This window comes from Halichoeres trimaculatus, unplaced genomic scaffold, assembly GCF_033239565.1.
Source record: "Halichoeres trimaculatus isolate MK-OKI-2021-1 unplaced genomic scaffold, fHalTri1.1 fHalTri1_scaffold_19, whole genome shotgun sequence".
Classification (NCBI taxonomy): Eukaryota; Metazoa; Chordata; class Actinopteri; order Labriformes; family Labridae; genus Halichoeres; species Halichoeres trimaculatus.
The window spans coordinates 13,156,486-13,169,144 of NW_027437197.1; the positions used below are offsets into that span (position 1 = coordinate 13,156,486).

Genomic DNA, 12,659 nt, shown 5'->3' on the forward strand with positions numbered 1-12,659 from the left:
AATAAGGCACTTACGACATTATCAGTTGTTGCATGACTCTGTACTTTTGCTGCCCCTCACTGACACCCATCCACTCATCTCATGCAGTCCTCACCCAGTACACAAGAACTGGAAGAAATCTGTGCATTTTCAAACTGTGCATGATGGAAACTTGTAAAATTGTGTCACCGACAAGTCATCAAGTACACATGTAAGTTACTCAGTAGAGCATTTCACTGGTAATTGGTGTTATTGGCAGATATTCAACACATGTTAAGTGATTTCATCTTTAGGGAGTTTTAGGGGAGGCTATCATTACTCCATAATGAATCTAATTTCCCATTAAAATTCATGTCAGTGTGATGTTTGAGGAGAACTTGATTTATTTTTCACACGGGTTGTTCCCTTATTTTTTGTAGCCTGACGTTCAGATTTTAAAGTGCATGTAATCTAGACTAATTTCATTTTGTCTTCATCCAGTCAGACCTACCAGATCACCCATGCTTTACAGACCCATCTGCGTCAGTCGTGTGAAATTAGATATCATCCCCTGTGACAAGGGTCATACATCACGCCCATCGAATCCCATTGGAACACAAATGAGATGACGACTTGTTGTCCTGCTGTCATTCTGTAATTTCTTCCTACACTGAATATTCAACATGTAAATCCTCACACAGTGTTTATGGTCCCACCGTGTACATAGTGCCCTCTCTCCAGGTGGTGTTTTGTTTGTGTTGGATCAAAGCACTTCATAGCAAAACTGAATCATAATGTGTTGTATTTGTAAGCCACGGTCACTTCATACTGCAGTTCTTTTTGTAATATGGTTTTCTCTGTTCTCTCTCTGCTGGAAATAATACTCCAGTAGTTTATCATTTTTAATGGTTTGTCTATCTTTTGACATCCCTCAGATGTTCAGCAAACTGGGCAGGAACACAATGTGAGAGACCAGCACCTAAAAGCAGCAGATCAGACAATACTGGTGGAGGTGAGTGTAAGGAATTGCAAGATGCCTTATTAAAGTATATACATAATTGTGTATTCACACACTTCTATAGAGACATTATTCCATTTTGGGAACTATTTCTTTTTCATCTGAAATCATAGCAGTTTAAACAGCACACTGATTTTTAGAGCTCAAATGCCCAAGTTTACCCAAACAACACAACTGGATGACCTCCTGGTTTGCAGCCCAGCTAAATCACAGACCTCTTGCCAGCCTAGCCAGTTTGCTGTATTTCAACAGACAAGCCGTAGTTCAGCCTGTTGACCTTTTTGAACTTAGCAGAGCTGTGTCAATGTTGCCCATATGCACTTAACTCTCAGTGTAAATACAAAATGTAAAAATCTGATTTAAGCTCTAAATACTGTGCAACTTTTGGAGTTTCTCTTAAATCTCCTCAATTTCTACTTTTGTAGGGGCTCAACATGCTGCATCACCCAACAGAATTTATATCTTTTCAGTCCTGGAAAGCCAATACATTATATATTGGACAGCTCTGTTATAAATGGAGTGAATGTGCAGGCAACCAAGTCCAAGGAAAAAAATATACTGTATATCTTTCATTCCTAGAAGCCACATCAGAAACACTCACCGAGCGTCTCTGTCTGAAATATCTTTGCTTGTTTTAATCATCACTCATCTCTCTGCTCCGCCTCTCCTCTGTGTCTCTTTCAGGGAGCATAGCTATCATTGTGCCTCTGGTCCTGCTGATAGTCTTGATTGTGATGGTGGTTGCAGGTGTTTATATCTGCAGACAGAGGCAAAGGTAAGAAATAAATGAAATAACACAGCATACAGCACAAGCTTCTCAACAGCAACAGATGATAGGATTCAATATTACACTGCTTTGGATTTGACATCTGTGTTTATTGATGTGAAGAGTGATCCTCTGGACCCGTTTGGCAGGAAACCTGACTTTTGCACAAAGCCTTTTATCTGTAAATCATGTTGGTACATTTATCAGCAACTTTATGTACTCAAAGTATTTGAAATCATAAAACGTGATTTGTTACAGAGAGATGTGCTAAGCTGCACAGCATGTTGCCCTGTTTGCTGTGTATCATATTAATGATGGATGGCTTTGCACACTTCAGGGGAAAGCGTGTCCAGAGGCAGCCCATGACAAACGGAGGGATAAATGTGGAGATTGGGAACCCGTCATACAACATGTATGAAGTGGACCATGACAACCATGCTGATGCAGGCAGCCTGCTGAGACCCAACTTCACACTGGACCCTCACAAGGTTTGGCCTTTAAGCAACCATTTCAAGCAAACATGATATGCAGAACAGAGACAGCAGGAAGACCAGAGAACTGCTCAAACTCTCACATTAAATGAGAATCATTAGAAAGGAGTTTATTTAAAGACAATTAACCTCATTTAAGGTTTTGTTTGTTTTTAAAGGGATGCCTAGCTAAGTATGGTTGCAATACAGTAGAATTCAAAGCTCCACGACAGAAATCAAGAATACTTGCACACAGAGAGTCTGGATTACAAATTTTTCATTAAGGATTTAAAAAACCTTCAGGCTTAGAGAGTTCTGCAATTTAAAATCAGAGAGAGTAGATTCTCCAGGTAAATGGCTCAGAATACCTAATAGCCTTCTTCCTTCACTGGGTTCTGACATTAGGAACAACAAATTGGTCAAGTCTAGTTGACTTTGTAATAACACTACAATGGTAAGTAAGGAAGCCACAGTTTGAGATGAATCCCAGTTCACTTTGATTTATACTGTACGGCTGTTAAGAGTGAGCAGAGGTAGTATTATTGTTTGAGATAGAAACATTTCATAGAAATGTGTGTGTGCGTATGTGTGTGTGCGTATGTGTGTGTGCACATATGAGATGTTTTTATGACCATGCCCTTTTGGCCTCTGCCTTCACTCGAATGGCTGTTGAAGAATATTTTCTCACCATTCTGAATTGTAAGTACCTGTGAGTTGTGAATTCCAGGAGGTAGCGAGAACACAGATTTGCCAACTGGCAATGCAATATTCAGCATTACAGTAAAATCCTGTGGGACCTTAATTGGTTTCAGAGAGATTTCCTTTAAACTGACAGGTGCAAGAATATACAGCTGCCACGAACCACAAGGACTTTTAATCTGGCTGCTGATTTACTCTGTTCATGGCCTTCAACCCTCCACTAACACTCAGCCTATCAAATGAATCATAACACCTTCACTGATATTGATATCAAGCTCACCTAGAGCTTTATGTCTAATGCTATTGCTTCTTTCTCTGGCATCTTTGACATTTTCTATTGTCAGACCAATCTGGATGGATTTTCACCAGAGGCCATGTCTTGAATCTGAACTAGCTTTTGTGTTGTGCAATGTCTTTATACTACGCTCTACCCTTTTCACAGTGCGCTACAATCCTTTACCTCTAGGATTCCTCTAATCCTTACATCATATTACTCACCACTGGACTGACTGTTAAGTCTCATAACACAGAGATTGTCCATCTTATCCTCTTGCTTGTATTTACTGCTTTATTAAATGTAACTTTGCACCGTAAAAAGACCACTTGTTATTGTGTTGCAGGGCTGGTGTGTTAAATCCAGCGACCCTCACGCCTTGGGCATGAATTCTGTGCCCAAGGAGGTTATCCCTGGACAGGTGAATTTCTATGCAACATGTCATGTTTGTCATAAAGAAAGAAAAAATCATTATCTCACATTTATAGTGTGCACTGTTTCCTGTAAGTCATTTCAGACAGAAGGCTCAACATCAGATTTGTGATTGGAAATTTGCTCCAGAGTTCAGCAGAATAGAAAAAACACCTTATTAAGCTTCTTCTTGCATGTTTGTATGTAATCTGTTTCCTAAATGTTGTTGCCTGTTACTGTAGTATTGCTGGCTGCCACAACAGCATGCATGTGTTTCCATTGCTGTCCTTGGAGTTTGTCAGTACCACCAATTTCAAAGCATGGTGGCACAACTTTTTAGTTCAGGAAAAAAAACAAAACAAAACAGATTTTTCAAAGTGCGCACAAACAGTGAAATCCACTGCAAACAGTCTAAGAAGCAAATAAAATCCATGTTCCCTGCTGCCGTTTGCACTTATTTTACCAATCATACTGCAAACCCTTGTGGCAAATTGTGGCCTGTGCAAATGTGCCTTTTTGCAGGAGATGTCCCCTCCACGAACAAAGACCAAAATAGCCACACACAGTCAGAGGGAAAATAAGCAAGAGTTTGTCTGAAGCACAACCCTGGCATTTACAGGCCCGCTCTTTCAACACGTGTGGAGCCATTACACAGGGCAGTTGACTGGACTGCCGCTCTTTCACTCCAGGGGGGAGGCTTCTAAATGGGAAACTTGAATTCTATGTTTTTGAGTCTGGACTTTACCGTAAACAGACATAAAGAGATGGTTATTTCTCTACATTAAAGGAGAACAAAACAGAGCTCGAAGAATACGCTGTGTGCACTTGTACCATTCTGTGGTCATTTTGCTAACCCATAATCCATGATCATAACCTTAGGAAACCTACTGTGATTGAGCAGCTATCAAAAAAAAAAAAAAGTACTAAACATGTCAATTTTTCTCCTTTTCCAAACAGCCCATGAACTACTCAAATCCAGTGTATGCAAAGATATACATCGACGGGCAAAACTGCCGGAAGCCAGTCATCAGTATCGACGAGAGGAGAGAGCTACTCCCAAAGAAACTAGAGGGGACAATTCATGAAACCGCCGCATAGCCTAATTTTACACTTTGTACTTCGTTTTTTTACCACAGTGTACAATGTATGATACAAAGAAGCAAAGTCCTTTCTATTTCCTATGAGACTCTTAGGTTTTGCTGGGTTAGCATCAGCATAATGTCTTTGTTGGTGTGCTAAGGAGTTTTATTTTCCATTTAATGTTTGCTTTCTAATGTTTGTCAAACTTTAGTTATACAGTGCTTCACTGTATACTGTATGACACTGAAATAAAGCTGCTGGTTTGCAAAAACTTTATTAACACCATAAGCCACACTTGTGCACAGTTTAAACTTAAAATGCAGTGCTAAATTTGTACCCATAACTGTTTCTAGTTCAAGAGGAAAAAGGATGCTGTGAGAATTTACGAAGGGACTGAAAATGGGTTGGCTCAATTTTCTGAACAAATGTAAGTATTATAGGAAGGAGGTATGATGGTTATTTCTAAGGATTTTCTTTTTTTTCTCTGCCATATGATGTATGGACCACGAAGCTTTGCAACTGAGCAGCGAAGCCTGATATTTTTAAGATAGTGTCTTCTTTTCTGTATTCTGACTGGATTTCCAGTGAAGGCCATAATAGACAGGATCTTTTGTCACTGATATGTTACCCATGATCCTTCTGTCTTTTATATTTCCTCTCATTTCAAGCACCACCCTTCCTGTCATGACAGTAATATAACACATGAACTTATCTTTTGATGAAAGAGATAGGAACCCACCTTGAATGTTATCTAATCAGACTCCAAGATCCTGTACTGTACACTGAGAAGACAGATACTGAATACCATATTTTTCTAAGTCTCATATGTCAACAGATGGTAAAGGTGTACACAAGGAAGAGATTTACCACAGCTACAAAAGGTTATAAAGAGTTATTATAAGACACATCTGTTGTTTCAGAAAAGGGAGATAATAAATATAAGAAATTTTATAATTTTGTATTTGATTTGTATGTTGTTTGGCTGCTTGTATTTTGAAGAAATGTAATAAATGTAAGTAATTTTATATAAAATGTAAATCGATATTGAATAAAGGGGGATTATTTCCACTTTGAGTTTTTCACTCAGACTACACAAGTAAGTACGCAAAAGTGAAAGTAATTTTGGTCTTCTTTAGGTCTATTCATCTAGGGATCAAACAGCAGAGCTGTTAAACTCTCCTGGCTATTGTTGCCACTGACCTGATGTTACTTATACTGGCTGTGCAAAGGGAGGTGGCTGATGGGAGATTATTGCCCTCCTTGTGTGTGCTGGATGACCACACCATTTATTACCTGGTGGAGGGCACACAGCATCAGTGCTACCTCCTGAATGATAATTCAGTCTCCTTTCACTTTACCTATAATGGCCGTCTCTCCGCACTCTTCACCATCTCCCTCACCATGGCAACCAGAGGAGGCAATGGCACCCCTGCCCTTCCTCCATCTGTCTGTGCTATCGTCTGGATCTGCCATTACACCCAGCCCACTAGATTCTGATGATGCTACAAATAAAAGCCAGAGTTTCCATCTCCTCCAATTATCTTCCACCTCGACCCTTTAAAAAGCTGGGCTCACTGAATGAAAAAACACAGCAAAACTTTTAAAATACTCCCAAAAATATATAACACCTGAAACTAATCTGAAAATTCTTGAGGACATTAGTGTATGTTTTAAAAATAATGAACTGCCCTTACAATCCTTGAAGACTAAACTGATACTGAATATTGATAATTTAATGACAGTTTTCTGTCATTTGCTTTGGTGTAAGTCTCTAATTAGTAAATTGCTCGTCCCATCAGAATTTCTCATTCTTAACGATGTTTTGGTAAATTTAGACAGCCTTCTTCAAATTTGCACACCTGTTCATGGCTCGAGATCAGATAGTGTTTTTGAAAATGTCAAGCTCTTCACATCTTTGAAAGTTTTTCCTTAATGGTTTGGGCATAACTTTTTAATCACTATTTTTTTTTTTGCAAAGGATGCCAGTATTTCATATTCAGTTTTTAATTAAAAGTCATTGTTGTGCATGATGATGTGAGAGTCTGACTGTGTATCCAATGTGACTGCTACATTGCATGGCTTTATTTCCTCTCCAGCACTTTGCAGCTGTGGTCCCAAGACTGAGGGGGGTCCCATGCTTTCACCTCATGAACGTCTCTTCAGTTATACTGAGCTCAAAAACCTCAAACCTGTAGACTCCTGGCCTGGCTGCGTTCATTATGTCGGTTTGTTGTTGGCTGTTTGAATGGAGCTATTTAGCTTGGTAATCCATGAGGTTTTTGTGGGGATAAGTTGTCCCTGGTCTGAAACAGTTTAAAGGTCCCATATTGTGCAAAAATTACTTTACTAAGTCTTTTAGTGAAATTTGTGGGTCTTTGGCTTTCCTCCCAGCCCACAAAATGTGATATTTAATGAAAAAACCTGTAGGCTATTTAGTAGTGCTTGTGAACGTAAAATCCTGACCTAAAATGAGCTGTTTGGAATTGGGTGATTACAGACGTCAGCGATTCCCTTTTATGACCAATCAGGAGCAAGTCTGACCTGATCGGTCTACCTGCTCAGATACCTCCGGACCCCCTCCCCGCCCACTTCTCTCCCCGCTGCTGGAGAGAGGAGTGTGGCTGTTTTCTGGCTGTAAACAGCCACATAGTTCCACGCATAAGCTTCCCATCATGGATTAAGACAAGATTAAGTGGCTAGAGTTCATTTATCAAGGAAATGTGCCAGCTACACTCAGTAAAACTGTGCACGTGTGTGCTAGTCACTTCACGGCCGACTGCTTTTCCAACTTTGGACGGTACAGCAGAGGGCTAGCGAATAGACTGGTTCTGAATCCAGGCGCATTACCAAACGTCCGCCAACAAACCTCGGACCCTGGAAATGTGAGTATTTTAAATGCTGTGGAGCAGATGTAAGAGCTTTTCCTCAGTGTACCCCCTGTCTCTGTGTTAGCTTCAGGATGTTAACCGTAGCTGCGGTTAGCCTCTTGTTTTAGCCTGTAATGTTAGAGCTTCGCTGTTTTCTGAACATTGTGCACGCGGAGCTCGTGACGCTGCTCTCAGTGACGTGGAAGAGCTGGGCTGTATCAGTGGTGGCTCATTTACATATGAAGGACACGCCCACTAAATCAAACCGTTCTGAACAGAGGGGCTATGAGAGCCTGGAAACAATGCTGCTGTGCTTGATTTATTGGCTTTTTGGACCAAAACATGTTACTACCATTTCATGTAGACATTAATGATCCACATTAAACTGTAGAAAAGGAGCATAATATGGGACCTGTAAGAAGCACTGATCTAATGTGACGGTTCCAGATTTGAGTGGATCATTTTTATCTCTTACACTGGAAGTCACATGGGGACATGTCTCACTTAATTATGTTGAAATGCTGACTCAGCATTTCAACATATTGTTATCCTGTGACTTTATTATGTTGAAATGCTGATTCAGCATTTCAACATATTGTTATCCTACTTTATTATTCCAGGTTCTTCTTCTTCTTCTTCTTCTTCTTCTTATTCTTCCGTACGTTTTTTGGCTCTTTTCACAGCCTTCAAATTTTGTCCGATTTTCACCGTTCAACTTTTAAACTATTCAGCTTGTTTAGGACATGTGTGCTATATCTTTTCACTTTTCTAACTATTAAACTTTTTGATTTATTCAGCTTTTTCCAAAAAAAATTCTCTATTTTAAACAGATGGGAAATGTCAGCTCCTTCCTTTAAATCTCCTTCAACTTCAACAAGCTCTAACTTCAGCTTACTTCCACTTACAGACTTCAATTAAACTTTAAAATGTTCAGCTATCTTTCCACTCTTCAGGTTTTTATCTGCTCTTCAACAGCTTTTACTGTTTTTGAGATTTCACTCTTCAAGCAACATAAACTTTTCCCACTTTGCCCTAAAATCGAGGCTGCTAGACTGCGGAATGTTTTCAAATAGAGTGAAAGAGGCTGCTGCAGTAAGGTTGTGCGAATCTCGATCGAATTGTCATAACTTCCAAAATCTTCACAGCAGAAAAATAAAAAGTACATTAAATGGTTCACTGAAGGCTCCTGCTTCTTACAAAGGGAGTATTTTAGCAAAAAAAATGTACAGTTTTGCCAAAAAACGCCTCAGTGTGAGAGAAACCGTCACATCCCTGTAATCTGAAGTAATGTTAAAATCTGACCAATATTTCTCATCAACTTGATTCCTAACAACTTTTATACATCACCCTCCTGCAGTCAGTTTTAATCCTATCATCTTGTAAAGCATATCATCTTGTTCATCAGAGTCTCCAGATTCTCACAATGTTTTTGTTTTTCTTCTAGCCCTTAGGGTTTCAGCATAAATGCAGTTTGTTCGGACCTATGTCTAGCCCAAAAATCCAGCTTAAGATCAGTGGATACAAAGGAGTTCCAAAGTTCAACTGCCATTTCACACTCATTATGACATCAGCAAGATTACCATGGTAACCACACAGCTGTGGATAATCACTGATTAGTCTTTGAAGGACAGAGAAACACATATATTTCTTTATAATGCCTAAACAGCCAACCCAAACTGTCTTACACGAACACATACAGCCAACCCAAACACACACAGACCAACACACACACACATACACACACACACACACACACACACACACACACACACACACACACACACACACACACACACACACACACACACACACACACACACACACAAACATTTTACCATCCAAAACCGTCAAAAGGCAGCAGAAGATTCAAACATGACAACCTTTCATCACACACAGCTGTTTATACTGAGTAATCAAAACATCCAGGAACAAAGACACACATGTACTTCAGTTACTTATAATACCATACCTCCCCCTTTGACTTAATCTACATGCTCCACTATTTATACAGCTTTGTCCCACAACTTATAATTGACAAACTGCTGGTTTTTCTTCTTCTTCCTTCCTTTCTTCTTACTAGTGCTGCATTAATCTCTGTACTGTTTTTCCCCTATTTCTTCTACTTCTTCTCTCCATTCCACATTTTCAGCTCTGGTTCACATCATAACCCCTTTTTTTAACTTTTAAATGATTAAACTTTATTTAAAACATTTTACCATCAAAAACAGAGACTGAAATAATCTTCTGATCCCCTGCAACTCCTTCAACTTCAACTGCTTCTACCTTTTGCAGACTTTGACTTGAAACTCTGTTCACACATTAAACTGCTCCTATTCTCTTCATCCCATTAACACATTAGTCATAGATTTCTGCTGTCTTCTACATTTTTGAGATTTCACTGTTTGGTTTCTCTCTCTTTGTATTTATTTATTTTAACTTTTAAAGGCTGATTTACATTTCCACTGTATCCACGTTCTAAATCCACTCCTTTATTTTACATTTTCAGCTTTTTCCACTTTTATGCAAACTTTTCCAGCTTCAGCATTTCAACGCATTTGCTGCAAGGAAATGCAACTTCTCTAGTTCCACTACTTCTTCTTCTTCTTATTCTTCCGTACGTTTTTTGGACCTTTTCACAGCCTTCAAATTTTGTCCGATTTTCACCGTTCAACTTTTAAACTATTCAGCTTGTTTAGGACATGTGTGCTATATCTTTTCACTTTTCTAACTATTAAACTTTTTGATTTATTCAGCTTTTTCCAAAAAAATTTCTCTATTTTAAACAGATGGGAAATGTCAGCTCCTTCCTTTAAATCTCCTTCAACTTTAACAAGCTCTAACTTCAGCTTACTTCCACTTACAGACTTCAATTAAACTTTAAAATGTTCAGCTATCTTTCCTCTCTTCAGGTTTTTATCTGCTCTTAAACAGCTTTTACTGTTTTTGAGATTTCACTCTTCAAGCAACATAAACTTTGCCCACTTTGCCCTAAATTTGAAGCTGCTAGACTGCGGAATGATTTCAAATAGAGTAAGAGAGGCTGCTGCAGTAAGGTTGTGCGAATCTCGATCGAATTGTCATAACTTCCAAAATCTTCACAGCAGAAAAATAAAAAGTACATTTAAACGTTCACTGAAGGCTCCTGCTTCTTACAAAGGGAGTATTTTACCAAAAAAAATGTACAGTTTTGCCAAAAAACGCCTCAGTGTGAGAGAAACCGTCACATCCCTGTAATCTGAAGTAATGTTAAAATCTGACCTATATTTCTCATCAACTTGATTCCAAACTACTTTTATACATCACCCTCCTGCGGTCAGTTTTAATCCTACCATCTTGTAAAGCACAGCATCTTGTTCATCAGAGTCTCCAGATTCTCACAATGTTTTTGTTTTTCTTCTAGCCCTTAGGGTTTCAGCGTAAATGCAGTTTGTTCGGACCTATGTCTAGCCCAAAAATCCAGCTTAAGATCAGTGGATACAAAGGAGTTCCAAAGTTCAACTGCCATGTCACACTCATTATGACATCATGATGATCACCATGGTAACCACACAGCTGTGGATAATCACTGATTAGGTCTTTGAAGGACAGAGAAACACATATGTTTCTTTATTATGCCTACACAGCCAACCCAACCACACACACACAAATACACACACACACACACACACACACACACACACACACACACACACACACACACACACACACACACACACACACACACACACACACACACACACACACAAACATTTTACCATCCAAAACAGTGACATGGCAGCAGAAGATTCAAACATGACAACCCTTTCATCACACACAGCTGTTTATACTAAGTAATCAAAACATTCAGGAACAAAGACACACATGTACTTCAGTTACTTATAATACCATACCTCCCCCTTTGACTTAATCTACATGCTCCACTATTTATACAGCTTTTTCCCACAACTTATAATTGACAAACTGCTGGTTTTTCTTCTTCTTTCTTCCTTTCTTCTTACTAGCGCTGCATTAATCTCTGTACTGTTTTTCCCCTATTTCTTCTACTTCTTCTCTCCATTCCACATTTTCAGCTCTAGTTCACATCATAACCCCCTTTTTTTTTACTTTTAAATGTTAAAACTTTATTTAAAACATTTAACCATCAAAAACAGAGACTGAAATAATCTTCTGATCCACTGCAACTCCTTCAACTTCAACTGCTTCTACCTTTTGCAGACTTTGACTTGAGACTCTGTTCACACATTAGACTGGTCCTATTCTCTTCATCTCATTTACACATTAGTCATAGATTTCTGCTTTCTTCTTCATTTTTAAAATTTCACTGCTTGGTTTCTCTCTCTTTAGCTATTTATTTTAACTTTGTTAGGCTGATTTAATTTCCACTGTAACCATTTTTTTTGTCCACTCATTGTATCAACCTGATTTTTTTTGCCATTTTTTCTTTCCTTTATTTTACATTTTCAGCTTTTTCCACTTTTATTCAAACTTTTCCAGCTTCAGCATTTCAACGCATTTGCTGCAAGGAAATGCAACTTCTCTAGTTAATTTAGGTGTTTGTCCATGAGTAAGACAAGGAGTCTTAATTTACTTATCAATTAGTAATCTCTCCTCCAAAAGTCTATACATTTTATTTGGAAAGACATGTTGTCAATTGAACTCTTTATCTATGCATGGCCATGAAGCTATCTTGTCTTTCTCATGCTTATATGCTGATCTCAACCAGAGGGCTTGAAGGTCAACGGTAATGAATTTACCTGATTCTTGGCCCATAAACATCACTATAGGAGGCATTAAAAAGGCTAGAATCACTATTGGCACATAAAAAGGTTTGATAGTACAATCATAACACTCTTAAAAAAAACACACAGCTTCTGTTTTAATGAGCTAGAGCCAGATCTGCCCATGCAGGTTATACAACTTGGATAAATGTTGAGTATTCTGAGTATATCCAGCTCTGCAGCATGTCATGTTGGGAGCAATGTGAGGGGTTTACAGCACAAAATAGTGTATTAAAATTCACCCCCAGCCTCCTCAGCACAAAAGTCTCCAACTAATCAAGACCTCCCACTCTGCTGTGAGGGAACTCAGCTGCACTGTGGAGGGTGAGGAAAGGACT

At 38.9% G+C, this 12,659-nt stretch overlaps 1 protein-coding gene across 1 annotated transcript in view; it reads left to right on the forward strand.

Annotated features, from left to right (window-relative positions):
- lrp1bb (low density lipoprotein receptor-related protein 1Bb) overlaps positions 1-5,727 on the forward strand; it is a 255,210-nt gene extending 249,483 nt beyond the window's left edge. The window contains exons 89-93 of the mRNA XM_074695293.1: positions 894-970; positions 1,661-1,751; positions 2,080-2,230; positions 3,532-3,606; positions 4,554-5,727. Coding sequence (XP_074551394.1) covers positions 894-970; positions 1,661-1,751; positions 2,080-2,230; positions 3,532-3,606; positions 4,554-4,694 — 535 coding nt within the window. The 3' untranslated portion in view covers positions 4,695-5,727. The remainder of the gene's footprint in view (positions 1-893; positions 971-1,660; positions 1,752-2,079; positions 2,231-3,531; positions 3,607-4,553) is intronic.
- Positions 5,728-12,659: the final 6,932 nt, after the last annotated feature.